The sequence below is a fragment of the Myotis nattereri genome (genome assembly GCF_964212035.1).
Source record: "Myotis nattereri genome assembly, chromosome: 1".
NCBI lineage: Eukaryota > Metazoa > Chordata > Mammalia > Chiroptera > Vespertilionidae > Myotis > Myotis nattereri.
The window spans coordinates 196,833,249-196,860,429 of NC_138075.1; the positions used below are offsets into that span (position 1 = coordinate 196,833,249).

The 27,181-nt window shown below is 42.1% G+C and overlaps 1 protein-coding gene across 1 annotated transcript in view; it reads right to left on the reverse strand.

Moving 5' to 3' along the window:
* SPMAP2L (sperm microtubule associated protein 2 like) overlaps positions 1–27,181 on the reverse strand; it is a gene marked incomplete at both ends in the record, with an annotated part of 48,909 nt that overhangs the window by 17,928 nt on the left and 3,800 nt on the right. Inside the window, 2 exons of the mRNA XM_081115328.1 lie at positions 4,785–4,850; positions 10,798–10,828. Of these exons, the coding sequence (XP_080971454.1) occupies positions 4,785–4,850; positions 10,798–10,828 (97 nt within the window). The remainder of the gene's footprint in view (positions 1–4,784; positions 4,851–10,797; positions 10,829–27,181) is intronic.

The window sequence follows — 27,181 nt, forward strand, 5'->3', positions numbered from 1 at the left end:
ATTTCCCCTTGCATAGTTCAATGCTGCACACCATAGATGCTCAATCCTGGTTTGATGAATGAACAAATGGTGAAACCTGGAAACTCACCTAATGGTGATGTGAAACAGAGTAGAGAGGAGAGAATGACATTGGGGAGATAAGAGGCTAAAGCAGAAGCTTGTGTTCTCGGTTGGTGGAAGTGGTGAGGGACCTCTCTGGACCCTCTTTTATAAGGGCACTAATCCCATTCATGAGGACTCCACCCTCATGACTTAATCACCTCTCGAAGACTCTCACCTCCAAATAGTATCACATTGAGGATTAGATTTCAAAATATGAATTTTGAGAGGACATAAACATTCAGTCAATAGCTGAATGCTCTGATAAAAAAAAACTCGTATTCAAAAAATACAAAAGAACTCTTAAAATTAAGCAATAGAAAACAAACATCCCAATTAAAAAGTGGGCAAGCCCTGGCCAATGTGGCTCAGTTGGTTGAGCGTCATCCTATGCACCCAGAAGGTGCTGGTTCGATTCCCAGTCAGGGCACATGCCCAGGTTGCAGGATCCCCAGTAGGAGGTGTGTATTGTGCATGAGGCAGCCAGTAGATATTTCTCTCTCACATCAGTGCTTCTCTCTCTCTCCCTCTCCCTTCCTCTCTCTATAAAAGAAGAATCAATAAAAACATATTTTTAAAAAAGTGGGCAAAAGATATGAACAGACACTTTACCAAAGAAGATATAAAGATGGCAAATAAACATATGAAGTATGTTAACATCTCATTATGAATTGCAATTAAAACAGTTAGATGTTATTACACACCTATTAGAAGGGCTAAAATACAAGAGACTAACAACACCAAATACTGGTGAAGATATGGAGGGACAGGAATTCTCATTAATTGCTGGAGGACATGGCACAGACATATTGGAAGAAAGTTTGGCAGTTTCTTCCGAAGCTGAAGATATTCTTTTTCTAAAAAAATATATTTTATTGATTTTTTACAGAGAGGAAGGGAGAGAGACAGAGAGCTAGAAACATCAATGAGAGAGAAACATCGATCAGCTGCCTCCTGCACATCTCCTACTGGGGATGTGCCCGCAACCCAGGCACATGCCCTTGACCGGAATCGAACCCGGGACCCTCCAGTCCGCAGGCCGACGCTCCATCCACTGAGCCAAACTGGTTTCGGCCGAAGCTGAAGATATTCTTACCATATGATCCAGCAGTTGCACTCCTAGGTATTTAGCTAAATGAGTTGAAAATGTATATATACACAAAAACCTGCACACAAATGTTTATAGCAGCTTTATTCATAATTGCCAAAAATTGGAAGCAACCAATATGTCCTTCAATAGATGAATGGATATGTTTTGGTACATCAAAACAATGGAATATCAGCACTAAAAATAAATATCAAGGCATAAAAAGACATGGAGGAACTTTAAATGCCTATTGCTAAGTGAAAGAAGCCAGTCAGAAAAGGTTACACACTGTGTGGTTATAATTATAACATTCTGGAAAAGGCAAAACTATACATGCAGGAAACAAGATCAGTGTTTGCCAGGGGTTTGGAGAGGGGAGAGAGAATGAAAGAAATGAATAGATGGTAATTCTTAGAGCAGTGAAACTATTCTGTATAACACTGCAATGGTGGGTACATGACAATATGCACTTGTCAAAACCCATAGAACTGTACACCTTAAAAGTGAACCCTAACATTATTAGTTAATAATAATGTCAGCATTTGTTTATCAGTTGTAACAAATGTACCACACGAATGCAAGATGTTATTAATAGTGGAAACTAGAGGAGTGGGTGGTAATATAGAAACTCTCCCTGTACTTTTGCTCAATTTTCCTGAAAACCTAAAACTAATTTTAAAATAAAGTCTATTAATTTTGTCAAAAGCAATAGGAGCTCAAAAAAAGGGGGGGTGGTGGAAGTCAGGCTTTCTTCAGAGTCAACGAAGGAAAGGGGGAGTCATGTAGCCAAGGATGGAAAGACAGTGGGTTCAGCCTGTTGGGGACCCAGAGAACAGGTGTGCTCTGGACAAAGGCATAGAGACAGCAGGACCAGCTGTTAGAGCAGCAACCTGGAGGATGGGCACAAGAGTTTCAAAGGCGTATGGAGTAGCACCCAGGGATGGTGGTTCTCAAGCCTGTTTGCCTACGAGAATTACCTGGGAACTCTTGACAGTCCCAACACCTACGCTGCACCCCAGTCCAAGCAAGTCTGGGACCCAAACATCAATTCACTTTTTTAATTTTTTTTTAAGTTTTGTTTTGCTTTATTTCTCTAGAAAATAGCAAAAATAGCAATGATGATAGCAGCTCAAGATATTGAAATATCATTCCTTGGTCATTTGAAAATTATCATTTCACCAAGTTATGCAGATATTCCAAATATTTACACATTTCATTATACAATATCAAACAATCACATTGGTTAATATCACCACCACCCACAATGTTGTATGTGTTGTGAGGTTATTTTTATCATTACTTTTCTATTGTAAGAATATGCCACAAATTCTTTGTCTTCTCACTTATTTTTTTTTATTTTTTATTTATTTTTTTATTTTTTTAAATATATTTTATTGATTTTTCACAGAGAGGAAGGGAGAGAGATAGAGAGTTAGAAACATCGATGAGAGAGAAACATCGATCAGCCGCCTCCTGCACATCCCCTACTGGGGATGTGCCCGCAACCCAGGTACATGCCCTTGACCGGAATCGAACCTGGGACCTTTCAGTCCGCAGGCCGACGCTCTATCCCCTGAGCCAAACCGGCTTTGGCTGTCTTCTCACTTATTGAAGGACATTTGAGTTGTTTTGAGATTGATGCTATTGTGAAGTGGGTGTGACCATTCAGGCAGAAGTCTTTGTGCAGATATATATATGTATATATATATATATATATATATATATATATATATATATATATATATATATGCACACACACATATATATACACACTAGAGGCCCAGTGCACAAAAATTTGTGCACTGGAGGGGAGGGGGGGGGTCCCTCAGCCCGGCCTGTGCCCTCCCACAGTCTGGGACCCCTCGGGAGATAACGACCTGCTGGCTTAGGCCTGCTCCCAGGTGGCAGAAGGCAGGCCCAATCCCTAGGTGCAGCCCCTGGTCGGGCTCAGAGCAGGGCTGATTGGGGAGTTGGGGCACCGCCCTCTGTCATGCACAAAGCAGGGCGGATCGGGAGGTTGCGATGCCACCCTCAGTCATGCTCAGGGTAGGGCCGATTGGGGGGTTGGGGCACCGCCCCCTGTCACACTCAAGGCAGGGTCGATGGGGAGGTTGTGGCGCCACACCCTGTCACACACAGAGCAGGGCCCATCAGGGGGTTGGGGAGCTCCCCCCTGTCACTCACAGAGTAGGGCCGATAGGGGAGTTGGGGCACCGCCCCGTCACACACAGAGCAGGGCGGATCAGGGGTTTGAGCCGCCGCACCCTGTCACGCTCAGGGTAAGGCCGATGGGGAGGTATGGCTCTACCCCGTCACACACAGAGCAGGGCCCGTGGGGGGAGGGGGGGTTGGGGCGCCGCACCCAGTCACACACAGAGCCTCAGGGCAATCAGGGGGTTGGGGAGCTCCCCCCTATCAGGCACAGAGAAGGGCTGATCAGGGGGTTTGGGCGCTGCCCCCTGTCATGCTGAACCCGGTGCCGGGAGGCCTCACAGCTCCACTGATCCTGGTGCTGGGAGGCATATTACCCTTTTACTATATAGGATAGAGTCCTGGTGCACAGGTGGGGGCCGGCTGGTTTGCCCTGAAGGGTGTCCTGGATCAGGGTGGGGGTCCCCACTGGGGTGCCTGGACAGCCTGGATGTGGGGCTGATGGCTGTTTGCAGCTGGTCACACACCCTTCAGGGTGGGGGTTCCCACTGGGGTGCCTGGCCAGTCTGGGTGAGGGGCTGAGGGCTGTTTTCAGGCTGGTGGGTGACTGAAGCTCCCACAACCGCTCCTTTTTTTCTTTTTTTTTATTCTGGGCCCCTGTAGCTCTGAGGTTTGGCTCCAGCTCTTAGGCCTCCGCTGCTGAAAGCAGGTATCTGGTTTGTTTGGGTTCTATAATCAAAACACTGTTTCAACTCCAGCTCTGAGATCCTGGCTGGCTGAAAACAGGTTTCTGGGGTTTTGTTTAGCTTCTATATTTGTAACAATGTTTCAAACTGCAGGCTCAGAGGCCGGCAAGGCAGGCGGGGAACGTTGGAGTCCTCCATCACTGAAGCAAGCAAGCCTCATGTTAGCTTCAAGATGCCTGGCTGCCAGCCGCCATCTTGGCTGGCAGTTAATTTGCATATCACCCTGATTAGCCAATGGGAAGGGTAGCGGATGTACGGCTAATTACCATGTTTCTCTTTTATTAGATAGGATATTCATCCCTCTAGTAATCACATCTCTTCAAAACTTTTTATTTTCAGTCTTTTTTATTTTAGCCATTGCAGTTCATGTGAAATGTTATGATTGTGCTGATTTGCATTTCCTGGGTAACTAATAATATTGACCATCTTTTCATGTGCTTGTTGGCTATTGGCCTATCTCCTTTTGTCTAAGTCTTTTGTCTACAGGTGATTATAATGTGCAGACAAGTCTGAAAACCACTGATTTAGGGAGTTTGCCTTCCATATGTTGACTCAATTGAGATGATAGTATGGGTCCAATGGATCCAATCGAAAAGAGAGGTGGATACACCTAGGATGCGGGTTCTTGGGCAGGTAAGAATACTTACTCTTTAATGTAAGGAATACATCATCAGAAGCAAAACTATATAATATTTCCTTACCTATCTGGGGCTCCCCACTGTTTTTTAGGCTTAGAAAGTTCTTGGAGTCTCTTCCTAGAAAAAGAACTAACAAATACCAGCTGATTAATTCAAAGAGAATTCAAATTAAGAAATATGGTTACATTAGATGACTTCTACTCAAACCCCATCTGAGGAGGGAGAGAACAAAACAATATCCTATTTGTTGCAATTTTAAAAAATATATTTTTATTGATTTTAGAGAGAGGAAGGGAGAGGGATAGAGAGATAGAAACATTGATAAGAGAAAAACATCAACATCAATCAGCTGCCTCCTGCATGCCTCCTACTGGGGATTGAGCCCCAAACCCAGGCATGTGCTCCAACCGGGAATCAAACCATGACTTCTTGGTTCATGGGCTGATGCTCAACCACTGAGCCACACTGGCCAGTCCTATTTAATGTAACTTGAAGAATGCTAAAGAGCTCAAAGTATTTAAAAATATTGTGGACCCAAATTTCTCACTTATAGAATTATTAATAATATAGTACATAATGAGACAAAGATAATAAATATGTAAAAAAACAAGAGTATACTGTCTCCAAAGGGCCCCAGGTAAAATAATTGCACACTTGTTAACAGGGAAAAGCCTCACTCAATTCACATATTAAAGTAATTTGTAAATGGCTTTACGGCATTGGACTCTGAAGAGATTGTGCAGATAAATTTCAGATTGATTGTCTGACTTTGGGAAAACTATGAAATAGGCAAAATATACTTTCGGTACCACTTCTCCCCCTCCCTTTCTTCCCTATGCAGCTGCCTTGGACCTTCCTGATTGTTCTGAACTTACCTATAGAAGAGATAGTTTATATTCCCCAAACATCCATGTGTTCCTGTACATTTCCCAGCCTCCCTTGCAGCTTAGAGCCATGTGCCTAGTTATGTCTTACTTCAGCACAAGTATCACTTCCAGAGCAATGTATTTAAGAAGTAGAATGCCTCCTCCATTTCTCTCTTTCTTTCCCTGTTGCAATGACCCTGGAAGCCACATATTCTAGATGGCATATCTACAAGTCAGAGGAGGGTCAACCAGCTCACAGTGGACTGTGTGACCTGAGGGAGAAATAAACTCTTATTGCATTGTCATTGAGAGTTTTATGGCTTGTTTGTTACTGCAGCATTGCCTATATACTATGCAGACTCATACATCATCTATGTTACTGTAGTTCATATTATAATTATTTATGTACTTGCTTGTGGTTTAAAGGGCCCAATATATAACAATACTTTATTGCCGTCCACAATTAGGAACTAACTAAAAAGCAGGCCCTCTATTTTATTTTTATTTTTTAAATATGTTTTGGTTTGACTTTAGAGAGAGAAGAAGGGAGAGGAGAAGAGAGAAACATCCATCAACTGCCTCCTACACACACCCTACTGGAGATCAAGCCTGCAACCAGGGCATGTGCCCTGACCAGGAATTGAACTGGTGACGTCTTGGTGCATGGAACAACATTCAACCAACTGACTCACACTGGGCAGGCAGGATATGGCCTTCTTAATTAAATGGTTATTGATGCATCAAGGAGTACCTTTCAGAAAGTGGGAGGAGGCAAAGAGGGATTAATAGGAACCCTCATGATTGCACATTCACAAAACTGGACCATCCACCCTGAAGATCAAGCTAAAATTCTTCAATCAAATTACCTATCTCCATGTTACTCTGTTTATTTCACTTGCATTGTCCCTCAGCCTTTATTAATGACTTATTTGCCCCTGAACACCTTGCCTTAGCAGTACTAGGAGCATACTGTAAGTAAGGATTCCATGCACACAGCCAGGCCACAGTATTAACAAAGGAACATTTTCCCTGAGGCCAGTGTGGTGGTGATAGCAACAGTCAATCTTGGGGACAAGGAAAACTTGGTCCAACAATTATTTTCATCTAAGAGGTTATTATTCCAGTACCAACAGTGGGATTCTAGGGTTTATTATCCTAATATATAAAAACCCAGGGTCCATAACAACCAACCAAAGGCTCGAAGGCTCATCAGAACACCGGAAGTCAGTCTTGCAGTCAGTGCTGGGTCGCCGTGGGGGCTATGGATCAGGCCGGGAGAGAGAGGCAGGGTCTGATCCGCAGCATCCATGGCAGGTGTTGATCAGCCGTTGCCTCTCTCTTTCTCTCCAGGCTTTGCCAGCAGCTGCGCCTCTGTTTCTCTCTGGGCCTCCTTGGGGGTTGCTAATCAGCCCCACCTCTCTGATCAGGCCTGGAGATATGCCCAGAGATGCTGACTGGCATAGAAACCGACCAATCAGAACCAAATCTGGATGGACTGTGAGGAGCCAATGGCTGTCTAGGAGGCGGAGCTTTTGATGCTGACTGGCATAGAAACTGACCAATCAGAACCAAATTGGCTGGCAGGGGAGGGCAGTTAGGGGTGATCAGGCAGGCAGGCAGAGAGGTTAGTGGTGATCTGGCAGGCGGGCAGAGGGATTAGGGGCAATCAGGCAGGCAGGCAGAGGCAGTTAGGGGTAATCAGGCAGGCAGACAGGTGAGCAGTTAGGAGCCAGCGGTCCCAGATTGCGGGAGGGATGTCCGACTGCCGGTTTAGGGATCGGGACTAAACCTGCAGACAGACATCCCACAAGGGATCCCTGATTGGAGAAGGTGCAGGCTGGGCTGAAGGAACCCTCCCCCTCTGTGCACAAATTTCGTGCACCAGGCCACTTGTCTTAAAGTACCAAGCCCTGACCGGTTTGGCTCAGTGGATAGAACGTCAGCCTGAAGACTGAAAGGTCCCAGGTTCGATTCCAGTCAAGGGCATGTACCTTGGTTGCAGGCACATCCCCAGTAGTAGGTGTGCAGGAGGCAGCTGATCGATGTTTCTCTCTCATAGATGTTTCTGACACTCTGTCCCTCTCCCTTCCTCTCTGTAAAAAATCAATAAAATATATTTTTAAAATAAATAAATAAAAATAAAGTGCTAACCTCCTTATCCCTGAGAAAGTTACTAAATCCTCTGAGCTTTAGTTCATTTATTCAATAAACTAAAGGCCCAGTGCACGGATTTGTGCACCAGCGGGGTCCCTTGGCCTGGCCTGCAGGGATCAGGCCGAAACCAGCTCTCCAACATCCCCCGAGGGGTTTTGGAGTGCAAGAGGGCAGTTCTTGGGTGATGCACCCTGGAATCAGGCTCCCTCCTCTCTGGGTTCTGGATGCGTCACCTGAGAACCGCAGCTGGCAAATCACCACAGCTTGGCAGCTCCTGTGTTGAATGTCTGACCTCTGGTGGTCAGTGCACATCATAGCTACCAGTCTGATGGTCGAATGGTTGGATGGTCACATAGGCTTTTATATAGAGAGATATTTATGGAGTACTTACTATGTACAAAGTAGGGTTCTAGGGCTGAGAGTACCTTGGTGAATAAAACAGACAAAAATCCTTGCTCTCATGCCAGGACAGAAAGACAACAAATGAAATAAAGTAGATACAAAGTGTCCTTAATTTAAAAAAAATTAATCAATGTAGTTTTATAAACAACAACAAAATCTTTCCAACCCCATGACTGTGGTAGTGGATAGAGGTAACCGAAAGATTATTTGGTGGTGAAACATTTGGAGATCTGCTATCCCCAAGCCAAACATGTTAATATCTAGAAAAAATGAAGGGGGGAAAATCTACATCCTTATGCAATAGAGGAATGGCTTCACCATTCAGGTACCGCATGAGCCTGTGAAATAGCCTGAGCTAACTTTCCAAGGAGGTGGCTCGATGCAGGGGAAAAAGGAGTTGCAGACAGAATATCTTATTGTATATTAAACTTTTCAAGCAAGTTAGACTCTGGCTTCCATCATCACCTCCAAGCCAAGATTTCCCTAGCAACCTTTTCTTCACCTGCTAAAAATGTTTTTTAATGCATCATTTTATACAAGAGCATTAATAGTTTTCTAATTTATTCCTATAAATACTTAAAGGGGGTTTATTTCAATTGGAAACAATCTCATTAACATTTGCCAATTCTGTTGAAGATCTAACACCTCCTTTCCATTCACTTATTGTGCATCATGTCACCATAGCTACATCTCCAGCCTACATCGCCTCATCTTAACACAGGCTTCCCAGGAGTATGGCATAACCTCAAAATGTCCAGTCATGATCTTTCGCAGAAACAAAAGAATGTGGTTGAAGAATTTTAACTCTCAAAGGCAGATTTTTTTTTAAATGAGGACTACATTGCTGTCTCTGTTCTCATTGATAATTAGTCTCCTATGGTTTCCCAATAGCTAAAAATGTTTTTGAAATCTTTACCTTGGGTGCAAAGTAATAAATATATGTTTATATAGCAACAATTATGGAAAAGATTTCAGGTCTGAATTGATGGGGTAATTCAGATAATTTTTTCTTTCATTAAAAATACTCTTTTACATTCAACTATTTTGCTTTATAGTCAGACAATATTTTCTTTCATTACAATCAGGCACAGCACACTTCCCTAAGAAATATTTTTTAGAGCATTGAGACAGGAATAGATAAATGGAGATAGCACAATTTCCTCATCAAATCAAACCAAATTAACCCAAAACAAAAGCAAGAAGCAGTATAATAATCATAATAATAATCAAAATTATAACAAAAACATTAAAAAACACTCTAAGCAGTCTTTTATTTAAGTATAAACACTTAGGAGGTAAACTATTTCACTGTCTATGTAGCCACAGGAGTTTGCTCACACACATACATTTATTTGAGTAATGTGCTATTTTGAGTGCACACTCGGTAACACTCAGTAAACACTCCACCAGCTCTTCTGCTTAGCCTCCATACAACCTTGGGAAGCCTGTGTTAAGATGAGGCGATGTAGGCTGGAGATGTAGCTATGGTGACATGATGCACAATAAGTGAATGGAAAGGAGGTGTTAGATCTTCAACCTTGGGAAAGTGACATAATTTCTCTCAATGTAATCTAGCTGATTATATCTACACTATTGACTTCTCAGGATTCTTGTGGGGGGAAAAATTTTTTTTAACTGCAAAGCGTTACAAAAGAATAAAGTAGCAGTGTTTACTGTCTAGAAGAGGTGAGAAAAACAATAACTAGAATGCATAATACATAGAAAATACAAAATAAGTAAATAATTATAACAAATATGAATGGTTTAACTCACTTATTAAAAGAGTGGATAGAAATAAAATCTGGTATTATTTATTTCTCATCTATATGAACCATTGATATGAACCCTTGCTTTTTCTCTTTAATGATTCTATTCTGATACCTCTTCTAACTATATCTTAGCCAAACCAAGAATAAACATCTATTTTCAAGAGGCATCTATTTTATATGATATATATATATATATATATATTTTAAAATAGAGGACATTTTCTTGAAATTTCACTAGTTATTGTGCTTGAATTAGATGTTAGGGGAGTGGAATACATTGACCTGGAGCTTCACAAAATCTATGATATGAAATTGTCAATGCAGAATCCCAAGTCCCTCAAAGGTTCAGACCTGGTAAGTAACACCTAGTATTTAGCAAACAAGCAAAACACTGACTAGAAGGAGAGTTCTCCTGCATCTCAATATTCTCCCCCATTCTTACTTCTTAATCACTTTCTTCCTCTGCTTTCTGTTTCCTACAGGAATTGTCATTAGAAAAGAGCTTTATGCCCTGACTAGTTTGGCTCAGTGGATAGAGCGTCAGGCCGTGGACTGAAGGGTCCCAGGTTCGATTCCGGTCGAGGGCATATTCCTTGGTTGCAGACTCGATCCCAAGTAGGGAGCGTGCAGGAGGCAGCTGATTGATGTTTCTCTCTCATCTATGTTTCTAACTCTCTATCCCTCTCCCTTCTTCTCTGTAAAAAAAATCAATAAAATATATTTTGAAAAGAAAAGGGCTTTATGACAAAGGGAAAACACAGGAATCCTCTCAAAAACCCCAAGCTAGCTTTTCACTTCAGATGCCCCTGAATGAGTTTGCCCCACCCAGCAAGGCTGGCCCACTAGTTCGAATCTGGAAAAATAGTACTGTAACTGTAGTCTTACCTTTTCCTTGCATACTCATAGTAACCATGATCTGCAAAAAAGAAAAGTAAAAGCAAAAATTAGATTCAATAAGAATCAAAGATATAAAGATAGCATCACAAATCAATAGAAAAAGGAGCTAGGAAAATATAACTATTTAGGAAAGTGGTCAAATTAAATATGACACAGTATGTACCAAAATAAACCACATCAGCTAATAAATCACAATTGACAAGTTAAATATATTTTTAATTGAATTAGAGCAAAAATAAGAGACTATCTACTTAATCACTGGATTTTAATATGAGTTAAAGGCGACAAAAGACACAGAGGAAATTATAGATTAAAATATTTGAAACTTCTGTATGTCAAAAATTAAAACTTGAAACTGGGAGGAGGGGAGTTATGGGGGGAAAAAGAGGAACAAATGTAATAATCTGAACAATAAAGATTTAATAAAAAAAAAAAAGAAAGAAAAAAAAAAATAAAACTTGAAGAGGAAATAAAAATTTGGAGAAGTATTTGGCAACAAATATGATAAAGGCTTAACAATTTTAATATGTGAGGAGTATTTACTATTCAAAAGTATAGTTGAATAAGAAAACCACTAAGGTAGATGTTAAAAGTTAAGTGGACAAAGGAGAAAATTGAATTTATATATGAATTCATATATAAAGGGCTAATAAGCATAAGAAAGTTCAAACTTATAATCAGAACAGTAATATGAAAAATAAGGTATTTTTTAAACTATAAAATTTTTTTGCAAAGGATAACAATGCTGGAAGGCTGAGATGAAGTGAGCACTCTTGTGGACTACAGATGGAAATTTAAATTAGTACACTTCATAAAATATAACTTGGCATGCCCTAACTGATTTGGCTCAGTGGGTAGAATGTCAGCCTGTGGACTGAAGGGTCCCCCAGTTCGATTCCAGTCAAGGGCACATCCCCTGGTTGTGGGCTTGATCCCCAGTAGGGGGCGTGCAGGAGGCAGCCAATCAATAATTCTCTCTCATCATTGATGTTTCTATCTCTCTCTCCCTCTTCCTTCCTCTCTGAAATCAATACAAATATATTTTAAAATAAATAAATAAATAGGAGAACTAAAATGGCGGCGTAAGGTACAGACCTGTGCATGCTGCCTCCCACAACAACATTGAAACTACCAACTATAAGACAAACAGCTATCATTCAGAACCATGGGAAAGCTGGCCCAGTGGAAGCTCTACAACTGGAAAGAAAGAAAGAAGAGCATTGAGACTGAGTAGGATGTACAGAGGCGCCAAGAACAGAGGTACGGAGTCACGCGCCAGGCAGGCTGCAACTGGATGCACGGTTTTTTTCAATCGGAAGGGGTTACAAACTCTCGAATCCACTGAGCTTGTGTGGGGCGGGATTCTGAGGTACCAGACCCCTACGGGGAGAGGCAGGACAGCCTTGCAGCGGGTCGGAGAGCGAGGGTGGCTTTCTCGTGGAGCTGCTCGCCTGCACTCGGGGACGTGGAGACGTGGAGTTGCGGAGAGGCGAGGAGTCGTGGAGGCACTATTGCTCTTTGCTCCGCCCTGGTGATTCCCAGAGACCCCGCCCTACTCAATTGACATCCCCGCCCAAGCTGTGCCAGTGGCACATAAGGAACCACCTGCACTTTTGCAGCCTAACCCAACAAACTTTAGATTTCAACTCCTCACATACATAAGGGACACACTCAAGAAGCAGAATCAGGTTCAGAGGAAGCTGGAGCCAGACCCGACTGGGCCGGCGACATGGAACCGCTGTACCAGCAAACGCACAAGCAGGTCCACCAGATCCAGTCTCACATGAGACGCTGGGAGACAGCAGATAAGCAGTCTGTGCACTTAGTAGAAAACAAAATCCAAGCAAGCATACCAGATATTTAGCCACCAAGAACGCCTGGAGATTTTGTCCAGCAAAGAGCCGCCCAACAAAAGACAGAATGCCAAACTTCGTGTTGACCAGTTAAAGTATGATGTCCAGCACCTGCAGACTGCTCTCAAAAACTTCCAGCATTGGCGATACGCAAGGGAGCAGCAGGGGAGACAACGAGAGGAGCTTCTGACTCAAACCTTCACCCCCAACGTGGGATGCAGCGCCCCCTGCGAGGCTGCAACGGCCCCTGCAAGGCTGCGACGGCTCCAGTGAGGCTGCGATGCCTCCAGTGAGGCTGAAACAGCCCCTGTGAGGCTGAGACTGCCCCTGAGAGGTTGAGACGGCCCCTGTGAGGTTGAGACAGCCCCTTCGAGGCTGAGACGGCCCCTGAGAGGCTGGGACGGCCCCTGAGAGGCTGGGACGGCCCCTGTGAGGCTGTGATGGCTCCTGAGAGGTTACGCCGGCCCCTGAGAAGCCGAGAAAAATACCACATGATCTCACTCATTTATGGATAATAAAGACCATTATAAACTGATGAACAAAAATAGATACAGAGGCAGAGAAGCATTGAACAGACTGTCAAACTACAGTGGGAAGCCTGGGGAGGGTTGGGGGGGGAGGGTAAGAGATCAACCAAAGGACTTGTATGCATGCATATAAGAATAACCAATGGACACAAGACACTGGGGGGTAGGGGAGGCCAGGGGAATGTCAAGGAGGGGGGGGGGGAAGGAGACATATATAATACTCTTTGTAATACTTTAAGAAATAAAACAAAATTTTTAAAAATAAATAAATAAATAATAAATAATACATACATACATACATACATACATAACTTGGCAAAAGGAGTCAGTGATGCTTATATTCCTTAATCCGATTTTACTTCTAGAAATGTACCCTAAAGAAATAATGCCCAAGAGAAACCAAGATGGCAGCATAGGTAAACACTGGAAATTGCTGCCTCCCACAACCACTTCAAAAATACAACTAAAAGACAAAACAGACATCATCCAGAACCACAGGAAGGCTGGCTGAGTGGAAATTCTACAACTAGAAGAAAAGAGAAAAGCACACTGAGACTCAGAGGAGGTGCAGAAGTAAAGTGCAGAGGTACAGAGGCGCACGTGGAAAGGGCTGGAAACTGAGGACACGGTTGTCTTTTTCAATTGGGAGGTAGTCTCAAACTCCTGACTGCTCTGAACTCCAGTTCCGGTCGAGTCTCTGGGGACCCAGATTCATACAGGAGAAACTGGACTGTCTGGAATCAGTTGGAACTCGAGGGCGGCTTTCTCTCAGAGGTGCTTACAGCAATTACCGAGACACTGAGACACGGGGCCTCTTAGGGTAGGACTGAGGGGCAGCCATAGCTGCTTGCTCCACCCTGTTGATCCCCTGAGACCCTGCCCCACCCAAGCTGTACGAAGAGGCTTTTGCATATGAAAGGCCTGGCCCTTTGCAATCTGAAACTTACCTAACAAACTGCAGCTGGGTCAGAGAAACCCAGAAATCCAAAAGAAGGCCCAAGGCCCCACAGCACCTTGCATTGCTTCACAGCTGGGCTCCTGCTGGGTAGCCTCAGGAAGAGGCTGAATTAGCACCTCCTTAGAGATCCAAGAGCCAGTGTACCCAGTGGTCAGAGTGGGACCATCCAGATTACAACTCCTCAGATCCATAAGGGACACACTCAGGGGGCAGACTCAGTGAGCACCAAAGCCCCACTGAAGCAAGTCTTGCCCCAGAAGGGTGTCTCCAGCACAGAAGTTCTCCCACTGCAGACACAGCTGATTCTCACAGCCAACTGGCCTGAAGGTCAATTCCTCCCAGTGATACCTACAACAATCAAGGCTTAACTACAACAAGACTGTGCACACAGCCAAAACCAGTTTGGCTCAGTGGATAGAGCGTCGGCCTGCAGACTGAAGGGTCCCAGGTTCGATTCCGGTCAAGGGCATGTACCTGGGTTGCGGGCACATCCCCAGTTGGGGGTGTGCAGGAGGCAGCTGATCGATGTTTCTCTCTCATCGATGTTTCTAACTCTCTATCTCTCTCCCTTCCTCTCTGTAAAAAAATCAATAAAATATATTTTTTAAAAAAAAGACTGTGCACACAGCCCACACAGGGGTGCACCAAGAGTGTCCACCTCAGGTAATTGGGGAGGCTGAACCACTGGGCCCTATAGGACACCTAGCACAGAAAGCCATTCTATCAACACAGGGAAGCATAAAAAATGTGGAGACAAAGAAACAGGTCACAAATGACAGAAATGGAGGAAAGCAAACTACTGGATATAGAGTTCAAAATCACACTTATAAGGTTTTTCAAGAATTCCCTAGAAACCACCGATAAACTTAGTGAGACCCTCAAGAAATCTAGTGAAACCCTCGAGGTTATGAAAAAGGACCAACTAGAATTAAGCATACACTGACTGAAATAAAGAATATTATACAGAGTTCCAACAGCAGACTAGAAGATCACAAGAATCAAGTCAAAGATTTGAAATACGAAGAAACAAAAAACACCCAACCGGAAAAACAAAAAGAAAAAATAATCCAAAAATATGAAGATAGTGTAAGGAGCCTCTGGGACAACTTCAAGCGTACCAACATCCAAATTAGGGGTGTGCCAGAAGATGAGAGAGAGAGCAAGATATTGAAAACCTATTTGAAGAAATAATGACAGAAAACTTCCCCTACCTGGTGAAAGAAATAGACTTACAAGTCCAGGAAGCGCAGAGAACCCCAAACAAAAGAAATCCAAAGAGGACCACACCAAGACACATCATAATTAAAATGCCAAGAGCAAAGACAAAGAGAGAATCTTAAAAGCAGCAAGAGAAAAAAAGTCAGTTACCTACAACGGAGTACCCATACAACTGTCAGCTGATTTCTTAACATAAACTATGCAGGCCAGAAGGGAGAGGCAAGAAATATTCAAAGTGATGAATACCAAGAACCTACAACCTAGATTACTTTACCCAGCAAAGCTATCATTCAGAATTGAAGGTCAGATAAAGAGCTTCACAGATAAGGAAAAGCTAAAGGAGTTCATCACCACTAAACCAGTATTATATGAAATGCTGAAAGGTATCCTATAAGAAGAAGAAGAAGAAGAAAAAGGTAAAGATACAAATTATGAACAACAAATACACATCTATCAACAAGTGAATCTAAAAATCAAGTGAATAAATAATCTGATGAACAGAATAAACTGGTGAATATAATAGAATCAGGGGCATAGAAAGGGAGTGGACTGACTATTCTCAGCGGGGGGAGGAGTGTGGGGGGTGCGGGAAGAGACTCGACAAAAATCGTACACCTATGGATGAGGACAGTGGAGGGGTGGGTAAGGGCATTGGGTGAGGTGGGAACCGGGTGGAGGGGAGCTATGGGGGGGGGGGGGAAGAGGAACAACTGTAATAATCTGAATAAAGATTTAATTTTTAAAAAAAGAAAAGAAAAAGAAATAATGCCCAGTGTGAACAAAGATTTATGCACAAATTTATTGAGGTATCTTTAGCAACAGCAAATTGGATGCACCTATAATGTCCCAAACAGAATGTATGTTTACGCAAATTAAAAATCATGGTTTTGGGTTGCGGCACATCCCCAGTAGGAGATGTGCAGGAGGCAGCTGATCGATGTTTCTAACTCTCTATCTCTCTCCCTTCCTCTCTGTAAAAAATCAATAAAATATATTTAAAAAAAAAATAAAAAAAAAATAAAAATCATGGTTAGAAGGAGGTTTTTTTAATGTCGGAAAATGTATTAAATCATATAGGCCACGTTATATAAATGCTTACTCTAACAGGCCTCTTGATGACAGATTGTTCCAGATGGTTTCCACTTGGTAGCTTTTAATTGCACCGGAGAGTTCTGAAATAACATTTTCTACCTTCTGGAGTGTTTTGGGTAAAGGAAAGTGGGTGCCCTCTGGCATCAAACAGACGTGGCTCAAACTCCAGTTTTGTTAGTTACTCAGCTAGCTGTACAATCTTGGACAAATTATTTAACTTCTCTGATACTCGGCTCCCCTTTCTCAGATAGGAGGCTCAGAGGTAGGTCTGTGTAAAGCTCAGTGGCGTATGTGTAAAGCACCTCGAATACAGTAGATCCAGAGAGTAGAGGAATGGTAGTGAAAAATATTAGTTACAACTTCAGCATATCAGTGGCTTCACTAGAGCATGTAGGAAACACAGCAAGTATAGATTGGGCTTCTAGTGTGTGCAACATGGTGTCAAATGCTGAGAGAATAAAAATGTGGCCCTCGCCGGTTCAGCTCAGTGGAGTCCTGGTTTTGATTCTGGGCAAGGGCATGTGCCTGGGTTTGATGGGGGGGATTTGTAATCTGATAGGTATCACCTGAATTAATCTGAAAAGTAATTATATCATTTTAAATCTTAGAACACATATACTTATGTGAATAGGGAGTTAAGTTTGTTATATTTGAATAGGGGGTTAAGTTTTTTTAAGTTTCCTTTTCAAGGCCTTTGAGAAGCGACTGAGGAGGTGACTCGGCTGTGAATCCAGCAAGCAGAACCGATAAGCATGGTCAGACCGACCCTCCAGGAGTCAAACCATCATCTCATCAACATCATCTCCTCGCCTAATGACAAGGACAATAACTGACATCTGCAGACCTCCAGGACTGCACGTAGCTGCATTCCGTTCCCCAGCCCACTCCCCTTTATGATCCTGTCCCCTGCACCTTGATGGGGGACAGTATTTGAATGCTTATAAGTGCCCTGTCTTCCTGGTTGGCTAGCCTTCTCAAACGACTAATATGATTCAACCCTGCCTTCATTATAGGACAGAGCAGACAGGCAGCTCGAACCCAACCAGGGATTTTCAGGTAACAGGTTGCGGGCTCGATCCCCAGTAGGGGGCGTGCAGGAGGTAGCCAATCAATGATTCTCTCTCATCATTGATGTTTCTGTCTCTCTCTCTCCCTCTCCCTTCCTCTCTAAAATCAATACATATATATATTTTAAAAAATGAATTAGATGTGGTCTCTCCTCTCAAGGAGTTTACAGCCTAGTAGGAGATAGGCTATGAACTTTACAAAGAACTAACTGGAGTTTTTGAATTCGATATTTTCTATTATCTTAAAAACACACTTGTTACGTTATCTCTCCAACTGGTAGGATGGACTAGCTCTCATGAGGCCATTGTTAGCTATGTTCCAAGAAAAGCTGTGTTACAATGATTTCCAGACTTTGTCTGCACATCAGAATCACCTGGGGCTCTTTTTAAAATTGCAGGTCTCACCCTCGCTGATTTGGCTCAGTGTTTCAAGGGAAACATATTTGCCTGAAACAACTTCAATAAATGGGAGAATGGAAAAATTACAGAGCTCTCCCTACAAAAATTAGTACTTAAAAAGAGGGAACAGGTGAAGAAATTTATAACAGATTAACTAATTGATCTTAGGGATATCTATATATATAAAGGCTAATATGCTCAGTGTCCCACCATCCAACCAGTCACTATGATGTACACTGACCACCAGGGGGCAGACCTCAATGCAGGAGCTGTCGTGATGTGCACAGAGAAACGGCACCACGGACCTGGTACCCACAAAGCAATACTTGGCTTCCCCCAAGTGGGACACAGGCCCCGCCACCACCCGGAACAACAGCTCACCAAATCGCAGCTGACACTGCCAAGACCCCATGGCGCAAAATATGGCCCACAGCCCAGCCCAGCCCAGAAACAGTCACTGTGGGCGCCAGGTAATGACGTCACGTAGCAACGCCCGGCTTCCTCCCCCTAGCAACAACTAGCCGCCTTGCAGTTTCTTCAGCCCAGGAACACGGCTTGCTTTATAGCCAGGTGCAAACATTTCACACTTTAATCAAATGTCTGTGAAGCATTGTCCCATGCCTCATCTCATTTGATCCTCACAGAAGTCCTGGCGTAGATAGATAGGAGACTCGATAGAATCCTATTTTCTTTTCATTAGCCGGAAAACAGAGATTTAGAAAGTTTAGAAACTTGACCCAACTGAAAAGAAGAAAGAAATGGTGGACCTTGAAAATGACAAGGTTTTCTCACTGTGCAGAATATAGTCAAACACGCTACAGTTAAATATTTTACCCTTTGTTCTCCCTGCGTGACCTACAATAATAATCTGTGTTGTGTTGATATTTACTGCTGTGTTGCTGACAATTACCTGAAAGAGAAGTTGGGCTGCTTCACTGGGCTGGGAAAAGTTAAGCTACAACAGAAAGCAGGTCTAATTAAACAAATTTATTACACACACACACACACACACACACACACACACATGGCTAAGTTGACTTGCGCATGCACGATACATATAAAGCTCTCGCTGGTGCCAATCACATGCATATGTTTCAATCTGTCATTTTCGATCGTGAATTTGGTTGACACTTTTATTATAGAGAAAGGGCGAATAACAATATTAAAATATTTCTTCTAATTAATTTCCTTTTAATGTGCATGAATTTGTGTACCAGGCTATTGGTTATTTTATAAGCCTAAGTATCCTAAATACTGGATGTGGCTCTAAACAACTTTGATCTTTTGTTGTTGTTGTTGTTAATCCTCACCTGAGAATATTTTTCCATTGATTTTAGAGTGGAAGGGAGGGAGAGAGAGAGAAACTATGATGTGAGACCAGAAACGAACCTGCAACCCAGGTACGTGCCCTTGACTGAGAATCAAACTCACAACCCTTGGGCCAACGCTCTAAACACTGAGAACACTGGCCAGGGCTGAACATAATTTTTAAAAGCAAAATAGAAACAAAAAATATAGTAATTGTATTGTGAAGATAAAAGTACACTTACAGCATGAATTTTTTAAGTACATATTATTACATGAATGAGTCCTGATGACTTGTAACATAAGTGACAGCATCAAACTTAGATTTAAAGGGGCCTTCTCTTACCCCCGATAGTAGAATTTAGGTAAGGAATGAGACTGGTTGCTAAAACCATTCAATGAAAGGTGAATGAGGAACTTTATGATAGAGGGATCAAGTCAACCTCGCTTGAACCTACTCATCAATCTTAGAACCACCACAAATGGGAGACATCATGTGCCTCAAGTGATGAGGCAAGAGGCACAATGCCACCTCTGAAAAATTCTTGCTCAAAAAAATTCCCTTTGAATCTAAGCAAGCCTCTTAATCTATATAGTTTGCAAAAGGGGTGGGAGAAGGCAATGGGGAAAAAAGAGAGACATGTAATACTTTCAACAATAAAGATTTATGCAAAAGAAGAAAAGAAATACTGCTTAAATATGCAGAAAGATCTTACAAATCAACAAGAGAATGATGGATACTTTCAATAAAGAATAATCAAAGGACACTAACAGGTAATTAATAAAAAAACAAAACTGGCCAATAGACATATGGAAAACATTCAACCTTACTTCTAAATAAATATGGACATTAAATGGAAAAAATATATAAGAGCTAGATGAACAAGATAAAGACATCACAAAGAACAAATCAAATTCAGAATATGAAATATTTTACCCAATTTTTCTACCAAATGAATGGCCTTTTAAAAAGGAAGAGAAAGTACGGGTTAGTGATAACGAATAACAGAGAAGGGACAAGTATGTATGCAATGTATGGCTCTTGTTTGAGGCCTAATTCAAAAGCTCTAACTGTAAAAAAATATATGTTTGAGATAACTAGAGAAGCTTAAATATTTAGTGGGTCAACAAGAAGAAGCCACCCTAAAATTTTTTGAACACAATGATTGATAGCATCTCCCTCTAAGAGACAATCAGAACATTATGGCTCTAGGATGACCTCTTTTTATTTTTAATTAAATTTATTAGGTTGACATCGGTTAATAAGATTGTTTAGGTTTCAGGTGTACATTTCTATGATACACGATCTGTATATTGCATTGTGTACCCACCACCCAAAGTCAAGTCATCTCCCATCACCATATGTTTGGCCCCCTTTACCCTTTACTTACCCCTCTGGTAACCACCGTACTATTGTCTGTGCCTGTGAGTTTCAGTTCCATATGGTTCTTAGCTTTGTCTGACTGACTGATTTCGCTCAGCATAATATTCTGAAGGTCTATCCATGTTGTCACAAATGACACTATTTTATCTTTTCTTATACCTGGGTAGTCTTCCATTGTATATATGTACCACAGCTTCTCTATCCAATCCTCTATCAAAGGACATTTTGGTTGTTTTGGCCATGTTTTGAATAATGCTGCAATGAACATAGGGGTGCATATATCTTTGGGAGTAAAATTTTCAGGTAGATACCCAGAAGAGGGGTTACTGATCATACGGTAACTCTATTCTTCACTTTTTGAGGAACCGCCATACTGTTTTCCGTAGTGGCTCTACTAGTTTACATTCCCACCAGCAGTGACTGAGAGTTGCTTTTTCTCCACAACCTCTCCAGCACTTGTTATTACTGTCTTGTTGATAACAGTCATTCTAACAGGTCTGAGGTGGTATCTCATTGCAGTTTTGATTTGCATTTCCCTAATAGCTAGTGAAGTTGAGCATCTTTTTATATATCTGTTGGCCATTTGTATGTCCTCTGTCAACTTTTTAATCGGATTGCTTGGTGTTAAGTTGTATGTGTTCTTTATATATTTTGGATATTAACCCCTGATAGAGCTATTGTTTGCAAATATCTTCTCCCATTTGGTTTGTTGCCCTTTTGTTTCGTTGGCAGTTTCTTTTGCTGTACAGAAGCTTTTTAGTTTGATATAGTACCATTTATTTATTTTTCCCTTTATTAACCTGACTCTTGGGGTCAAATTCATAAAATCTCTAAGATCCTGTGCCCCTGGAATGAACTCCACTTGGTAGTGATGTAATATTTTTTTTAATGTACTGCTATATTCGATTTGCTAGGATTTTTGCACCTGTGTTCATCAGAGATATTTGGCCCGTACGTTTCTTTTGTGTGTTCTATTATGCTCTTTGAGTGTTTGTATTTTATTCTATAGCACATAAACCACATTGCTCAGGCTGCCTTCGGCGAGCAAATGGGATGATCAGGGCCACGCTCCAAGCCATCTGCTGGAGAAGGCTGCCATCTGCTGGGAGAAAGCAGATTCCAACGCTGTTGGTTCTGAGGCGCTCCTACCGGGAGGGCCCACTGATGCAGAAGTGAAGCATTTTGTAACATCATAGGAATGACTTTCAAAGTTCATTCTCCACCTTGCCCTCCACCCTGCCTCCTAAGGAGCCCACATGTAGCTGCTCAGCCTCTAGTTCTTGGTTGTCCCGAATGGGGTACCAGTGATCTACAAGGAAAGGCAGGGAGCACCTCTCAGAACAGATCTAAAGGGGACAGGAGGAGTGGGGAAGAGAGAGGCAAGCTGGAGCTTGAGAGAAACAACAAGGAATGTTTGGGGTATTGCTGTCATGGTGACAGGGACTTGAGAAGAAAGATGCCTCAAGAACATCATAGCAGGTTTTGCTCTGTTAGACGATAGTTCTGTGAAGATACTTCAATAAGACCTAGATTACTTTTCACAGCTTTTTGAAGTGGAATTCATGCTTGTTTTAGGTGTGCTATTGAAGATTGGTCTTAAAGCAGTCCAGTTCTATATTTGGTATGGCTATGTAGGCAACCCTTGGGTGTTCTTGGATATGATATATTCAGCTCTATGATCTGATATTACTATTCATTCTTCCTTGCTCCTCCCCTAGCTAGGCACAGCTCCCTAGCTCTGTGCTCCAGTGCTGTAGCTCAGGGTCATGTGGGCAAGAGATGGGAGAATATAGGAAACGGTGAAAAGGCAGAGACAGGGAGAGGGCAAGCCTTCCATCTGATGAAACAACAGCAAAAAACTTGTATTTCTATGCAAAATAAAGTTCAAAAACATCACACCCTCAAGTCTGCACTTTTGTGACTTATTTTCTAGTTTCAAATCTTTTTTTCATGTTCATTCTCACCCGGTTTCACCTGTGTGAAGACGGCACTGGCAACTGGGTAGCCACTTAGAACTGGATTTATAACTCTCACCATGCCCAGGGTAAATTCCAAATGGAGCAAAGATTTAAATGTTCTTTTAAAAGGTTACTAAAGAAAACACGTGGGTGAATTTCCCTTTAACCTAGAAGTAGAAAAAGGCTTTTCCAATGATGATTCAATACAGAAGCTGTGAGAGAGATGATTGATAACTTTTCCTATAAAATGTTTTTATGGAAAAACAAAAAATAAATAAGTGAAGACAAAGAGACTGCCAACAAAGTGAAGAAAATATGTCATACAAAACCCAGACAAAGGGCCAATCTTTCTGTGTACAAGAGAAAAACTTAGGAAAAGGAAAATAGGCAAAAGGATGAAAAAAGATATATCCCAAAAGAGATGCTTAATATCACCCATATAATAAGATAAATACAAATTAAAATTTAATGGACCTACTACTAGTTAATTGTCTCTTAGATTTTCAAAAAACTGAAAGTTTGAACACATACTGCAATGGTAAGGCTACGGAGAAATGGAAACTTCCATTGCTAGTGGGTGTACGCAGTTACTCCCATGTAGGCCAATTTTGCTAAATCGAAGTTGCACGTATATTTACCCTTCAGTAATCCCACTTCCAGAAATTTACAGTGATGCGAGCATATGTATGAAATGACATGGTGTATGGGTTTACCTACTACATCTATTGCTTGTAATAGAAACACCCTGGAAAGAACCAAGAAGTGTTAAGTTAGTGGTGGCAACACTATGGAATGGAACATGAGGCAGCTGCTGTTTTTTAAAATGAGGAAAACAACATGGATTTATAAAGAAAGATACACTGTCAAGTGAAAAGAACAGTATAGCATATGCTACCTTTTGAGTAAGAAGGGGGAACACACAGACAAGCTTGTATAGTATTTTCTTGTATTTACATAAAGATAGATAGAAACTAATAAACATGGTTACCTATAAAGGACAAGAGAGGGGACAGGATAGGAAGAGAGACATTTCCTTGTGGTCTTTTAATATTGTTTTATCTTTTTAATCATGTGAATAGCTTACAAGTTTCAAAAGTTTTTAGATTTTGTTTTCACTCAATATAGTTTCCTTCTATTCTCCCACACTTGCCTGAGATTCTGTTTCTTTGAAATCACTTCCTTAATCCCTTATGAATCCAGATCAAACAGTCTGGGTTCTGTATACTTGAGATTACATATGTAGGCTCTGTTAAATATTTAGGCCTATTTATATATATAAAAGCCTAAGCGACTGTTAGGACCAGTCATTATGACACGCACTGACCACCAGGGGGCAGATGATCAATGCAGGAGCTTCCCCCGATGGTCAGTGCACTCCCATAGCCAATATCCCGCTGCTGGCCAACCTCCCACGGTCCCTCCTCCCAGCCAGCCAGCCCAATGGGCCCCAGTTGGGATTGGGTGAGGTGGCCCTGATTGGCCCCGATCACCTGCCAGCTGAGGGACCCTACTTGTGCACGAATTCATGCACCAGGCCTGTAGTGTGTGTGTGTGTGTGTGTGTGTGTGTATAAAAGCCTTAGTGACCATTATGACTGGTCGACCAAACAACCAGTTGACCAATCGCTATGATGCACACTGACTACCAGGTGGCAGACGCTCAATGCAGGGGCTGCCCCCTGGTGGTCAGTGCACTACCACAGCCAACCTCCTGCCACTAGCCAACCACCTATGGTCCCTCCCCATCACTGGCTGGCCCCAATCGGCCCCAATCGGGACTGGGCAAGATAGCCCTGATCAGCCCGATCCCAGGCCAGGCTGAGGGACCCCACCCATGCACGAATTCGTGCACCAGGCATCTAGTTTTAGATGAGTAGCTTTAATGAGCACTTTGGGTCTTTTTTTCTTAGCCTATCTTCTCTTTAAAAAAAGAAGTTAGTACTGCCATTTAACTCAGAAAAGGGAAGTGAATGTCGTATAGGATAACCAGTCAACTTGCCTTTGTATGCTATGGATGTGTTATTGCTATGGAAGTGTGCAGCCTCCCCAACCACACTGACAGTCCTTCAAAGATAGGATCCATGCCTTACTCATCTACAGCTCAGGCCTACAACTTGAACATAATAAGCACTCAATAAAGCTTAACAGTGACAGTGATTAGGTGATGAGAAACTAGTAAGGTGATAGAATGGTGACACCTAGTCTACAATATAAATTTCAAAACTTTGTATGCAACCAAACTGCCATGTCTCAGGTATCTTTCCACCCCCCAGGACACAGAAACATGCTATCCTTAGTAGATGCTCAGGAAACTTTCGCAAGGGAAGAAATCTTTATTGCGTGAGCAGGGGCATGGTGACATGATGACTAAATATTGCTTAATGGTCACACTATTTTATGTAAATGTTATATAAATGTGCCTGATGCTTATTTGAGCTTTATTTGGGGAATTAACATAAAGACTTATTGGAATTTTTAACAAGGGAAATCTGGTAGACAGATTGAGAGGATAGAAAAGTTTAAAGTGGTGTTTTCTAAAGCAGATCTGAAAACTCTTTTAAAAATAATAGTTTTTTATTGATTTCAGAGAGAAAAGGAGAGGGAGAGAGAGACAGAAACATCAATGATGAGAGAATCACTGATCAGCTGCCTCCTACATGTCCCCTACTGGGGGCATGTGCCCTGACCGGGAATTGAACTGTGACCTACTGGTTCATAGATCAATGCTTAATTACTGAGCCACACCAGTCAGGCTGAAAATTTTTTAGAGCGAGTCTCATCAAGCTACTTTAGGGGTGCCACTTTAGGCAGTATGACACTGAAGGCCCGCTAAATGGTAGGCTTGCCCACCTTTTAAAAATATGGGCTGAGGAAGTAACCATGAGATGATCCGGGGAAAGCTATACGAATCTAAGGAGAGAAACCACACGTGATGATTGTGAAGCAGGGGCAAAAATCAGATTGGTCTTTCAGAGGAACAGAAAAGAAGTCAGTTATGATTGGGGCAGAGTGAGCAGAACTATGCCTCTTAGGATTTTGCGGAGGAATGGGAAATCATAGGAAGGGCTGTATAGTGAGTGAAAGGTGTGATCTGATTCAGTTTTTAAAATGCCCACTCTGGCTGCAGTAGCAAAGAGATTGCATATGACAAGAGTAGAAGCAGGGAGACTGCTCAGGAAGCTAATGTAGAAATCCAGGAGAGAAATGACCGTAACTGGGAGGCAAGAATTAGCAGTGGAAATGCATGAATTTCGGAGATGTTCTAGAGAGAAAATGAACAGAACTTGCATTGGATGCATTGGATTTGAGGGTGAAGAAAGAGAAACCAGGGACAAATAGATTTCTTTTTTTCTTTTTGGCTTAAGCAACTGGATGCCATTTTCTGCAAGCACCTAGCTAAAAGACTGAGGAGGAAACAAGAATAGGAGGAAAATCAAGATTTCTGTCTCAAAATACATTACATTTGAGATGCCCATGATATATCCAAATGGAGATGTCCAATAGGCAGTTGAATATGTAAGTGTAGGGCTCAGAAGCAAGAGTACAGCAAGAACATATTTAAGAGGCAGCAGCATAAACATGCTATTTAAAGCCATAATTATAGATATGACCACCTAAGGGGGGAAAGTGAAAATAAAAAGGAAAAGGGTCAGGATCCAGCCCTTTAAGAGTTCGGGAGAACAGGGAGGGCTCAGTAAATGAGAAGCAGCCACCAGTCAGGTCAGTGATTACCTGGGAGATGGTGATGTCATAGAGGCCAAGAGAAAGAGGTCTGTAGTCAATTGTATTAAATGCTGCCAAGAAGTCAAGTAAGATAATAACAACACTGCTAATAACACTGCTGGGCACTTACCATGTACTACAGTCTGTTTTAAATGCTTCACTGGTATTAATGCATTTAATCTTAACAACCCTAACAGTAGAGAAGGAACTATTGGATTTGGTAACACAGAAGCTGAATGAAGAGAACTTTCATTCAACAATAATTGCTAAGTCCTTACTTGTTCCAGGCACCACTTTAGGCACTGAGGATGGAACAGTAGGAAAAATAAAAGTCCTGCCTTCACTTGTATGCATGTGTATGAGCCTAACCAATAGACACAGACAACAGGGGGGCTGAGGGCATACGTGGGGGGGTTCGGGGTCAATGGGGAGATAAGGACACATATGTAATACCTTAATCGATAAAAAAGGAAAAACAAAAACAAAAAAGTCCTGCCCTCTGACAGCTTAAACAAATACATTCGTAAGTGGAAGCAAATAGATAAGTGCTTTACAGAAAATGAACAGAGCGGGCCGGCGTGGCTCAGGGGTTGAGTGTCAACCTATGAACCAGGAGGTCATGGTTCGATTCCCAGTCAGGACAGATGCCCGGTTTGTGGGCTTGATCCCCAGTAGGGGGCATGCAGGAGGTGGCCAATCAATGATTCCCATTGATGTTTCTATTTCTCCCCCTCCCTTCCTCTCTCTGAAATCAATAAAAATATATATTTTTAAAGTCACACACATAAAAAGAAAGAAAATGAGCAGAGTGGTCTGATACAGCTTTATAAGGAGGAGACAAATATTTGAGGAAAGTGTGTCCTGGCAGAGTGAAGAGCAAATGAAATGA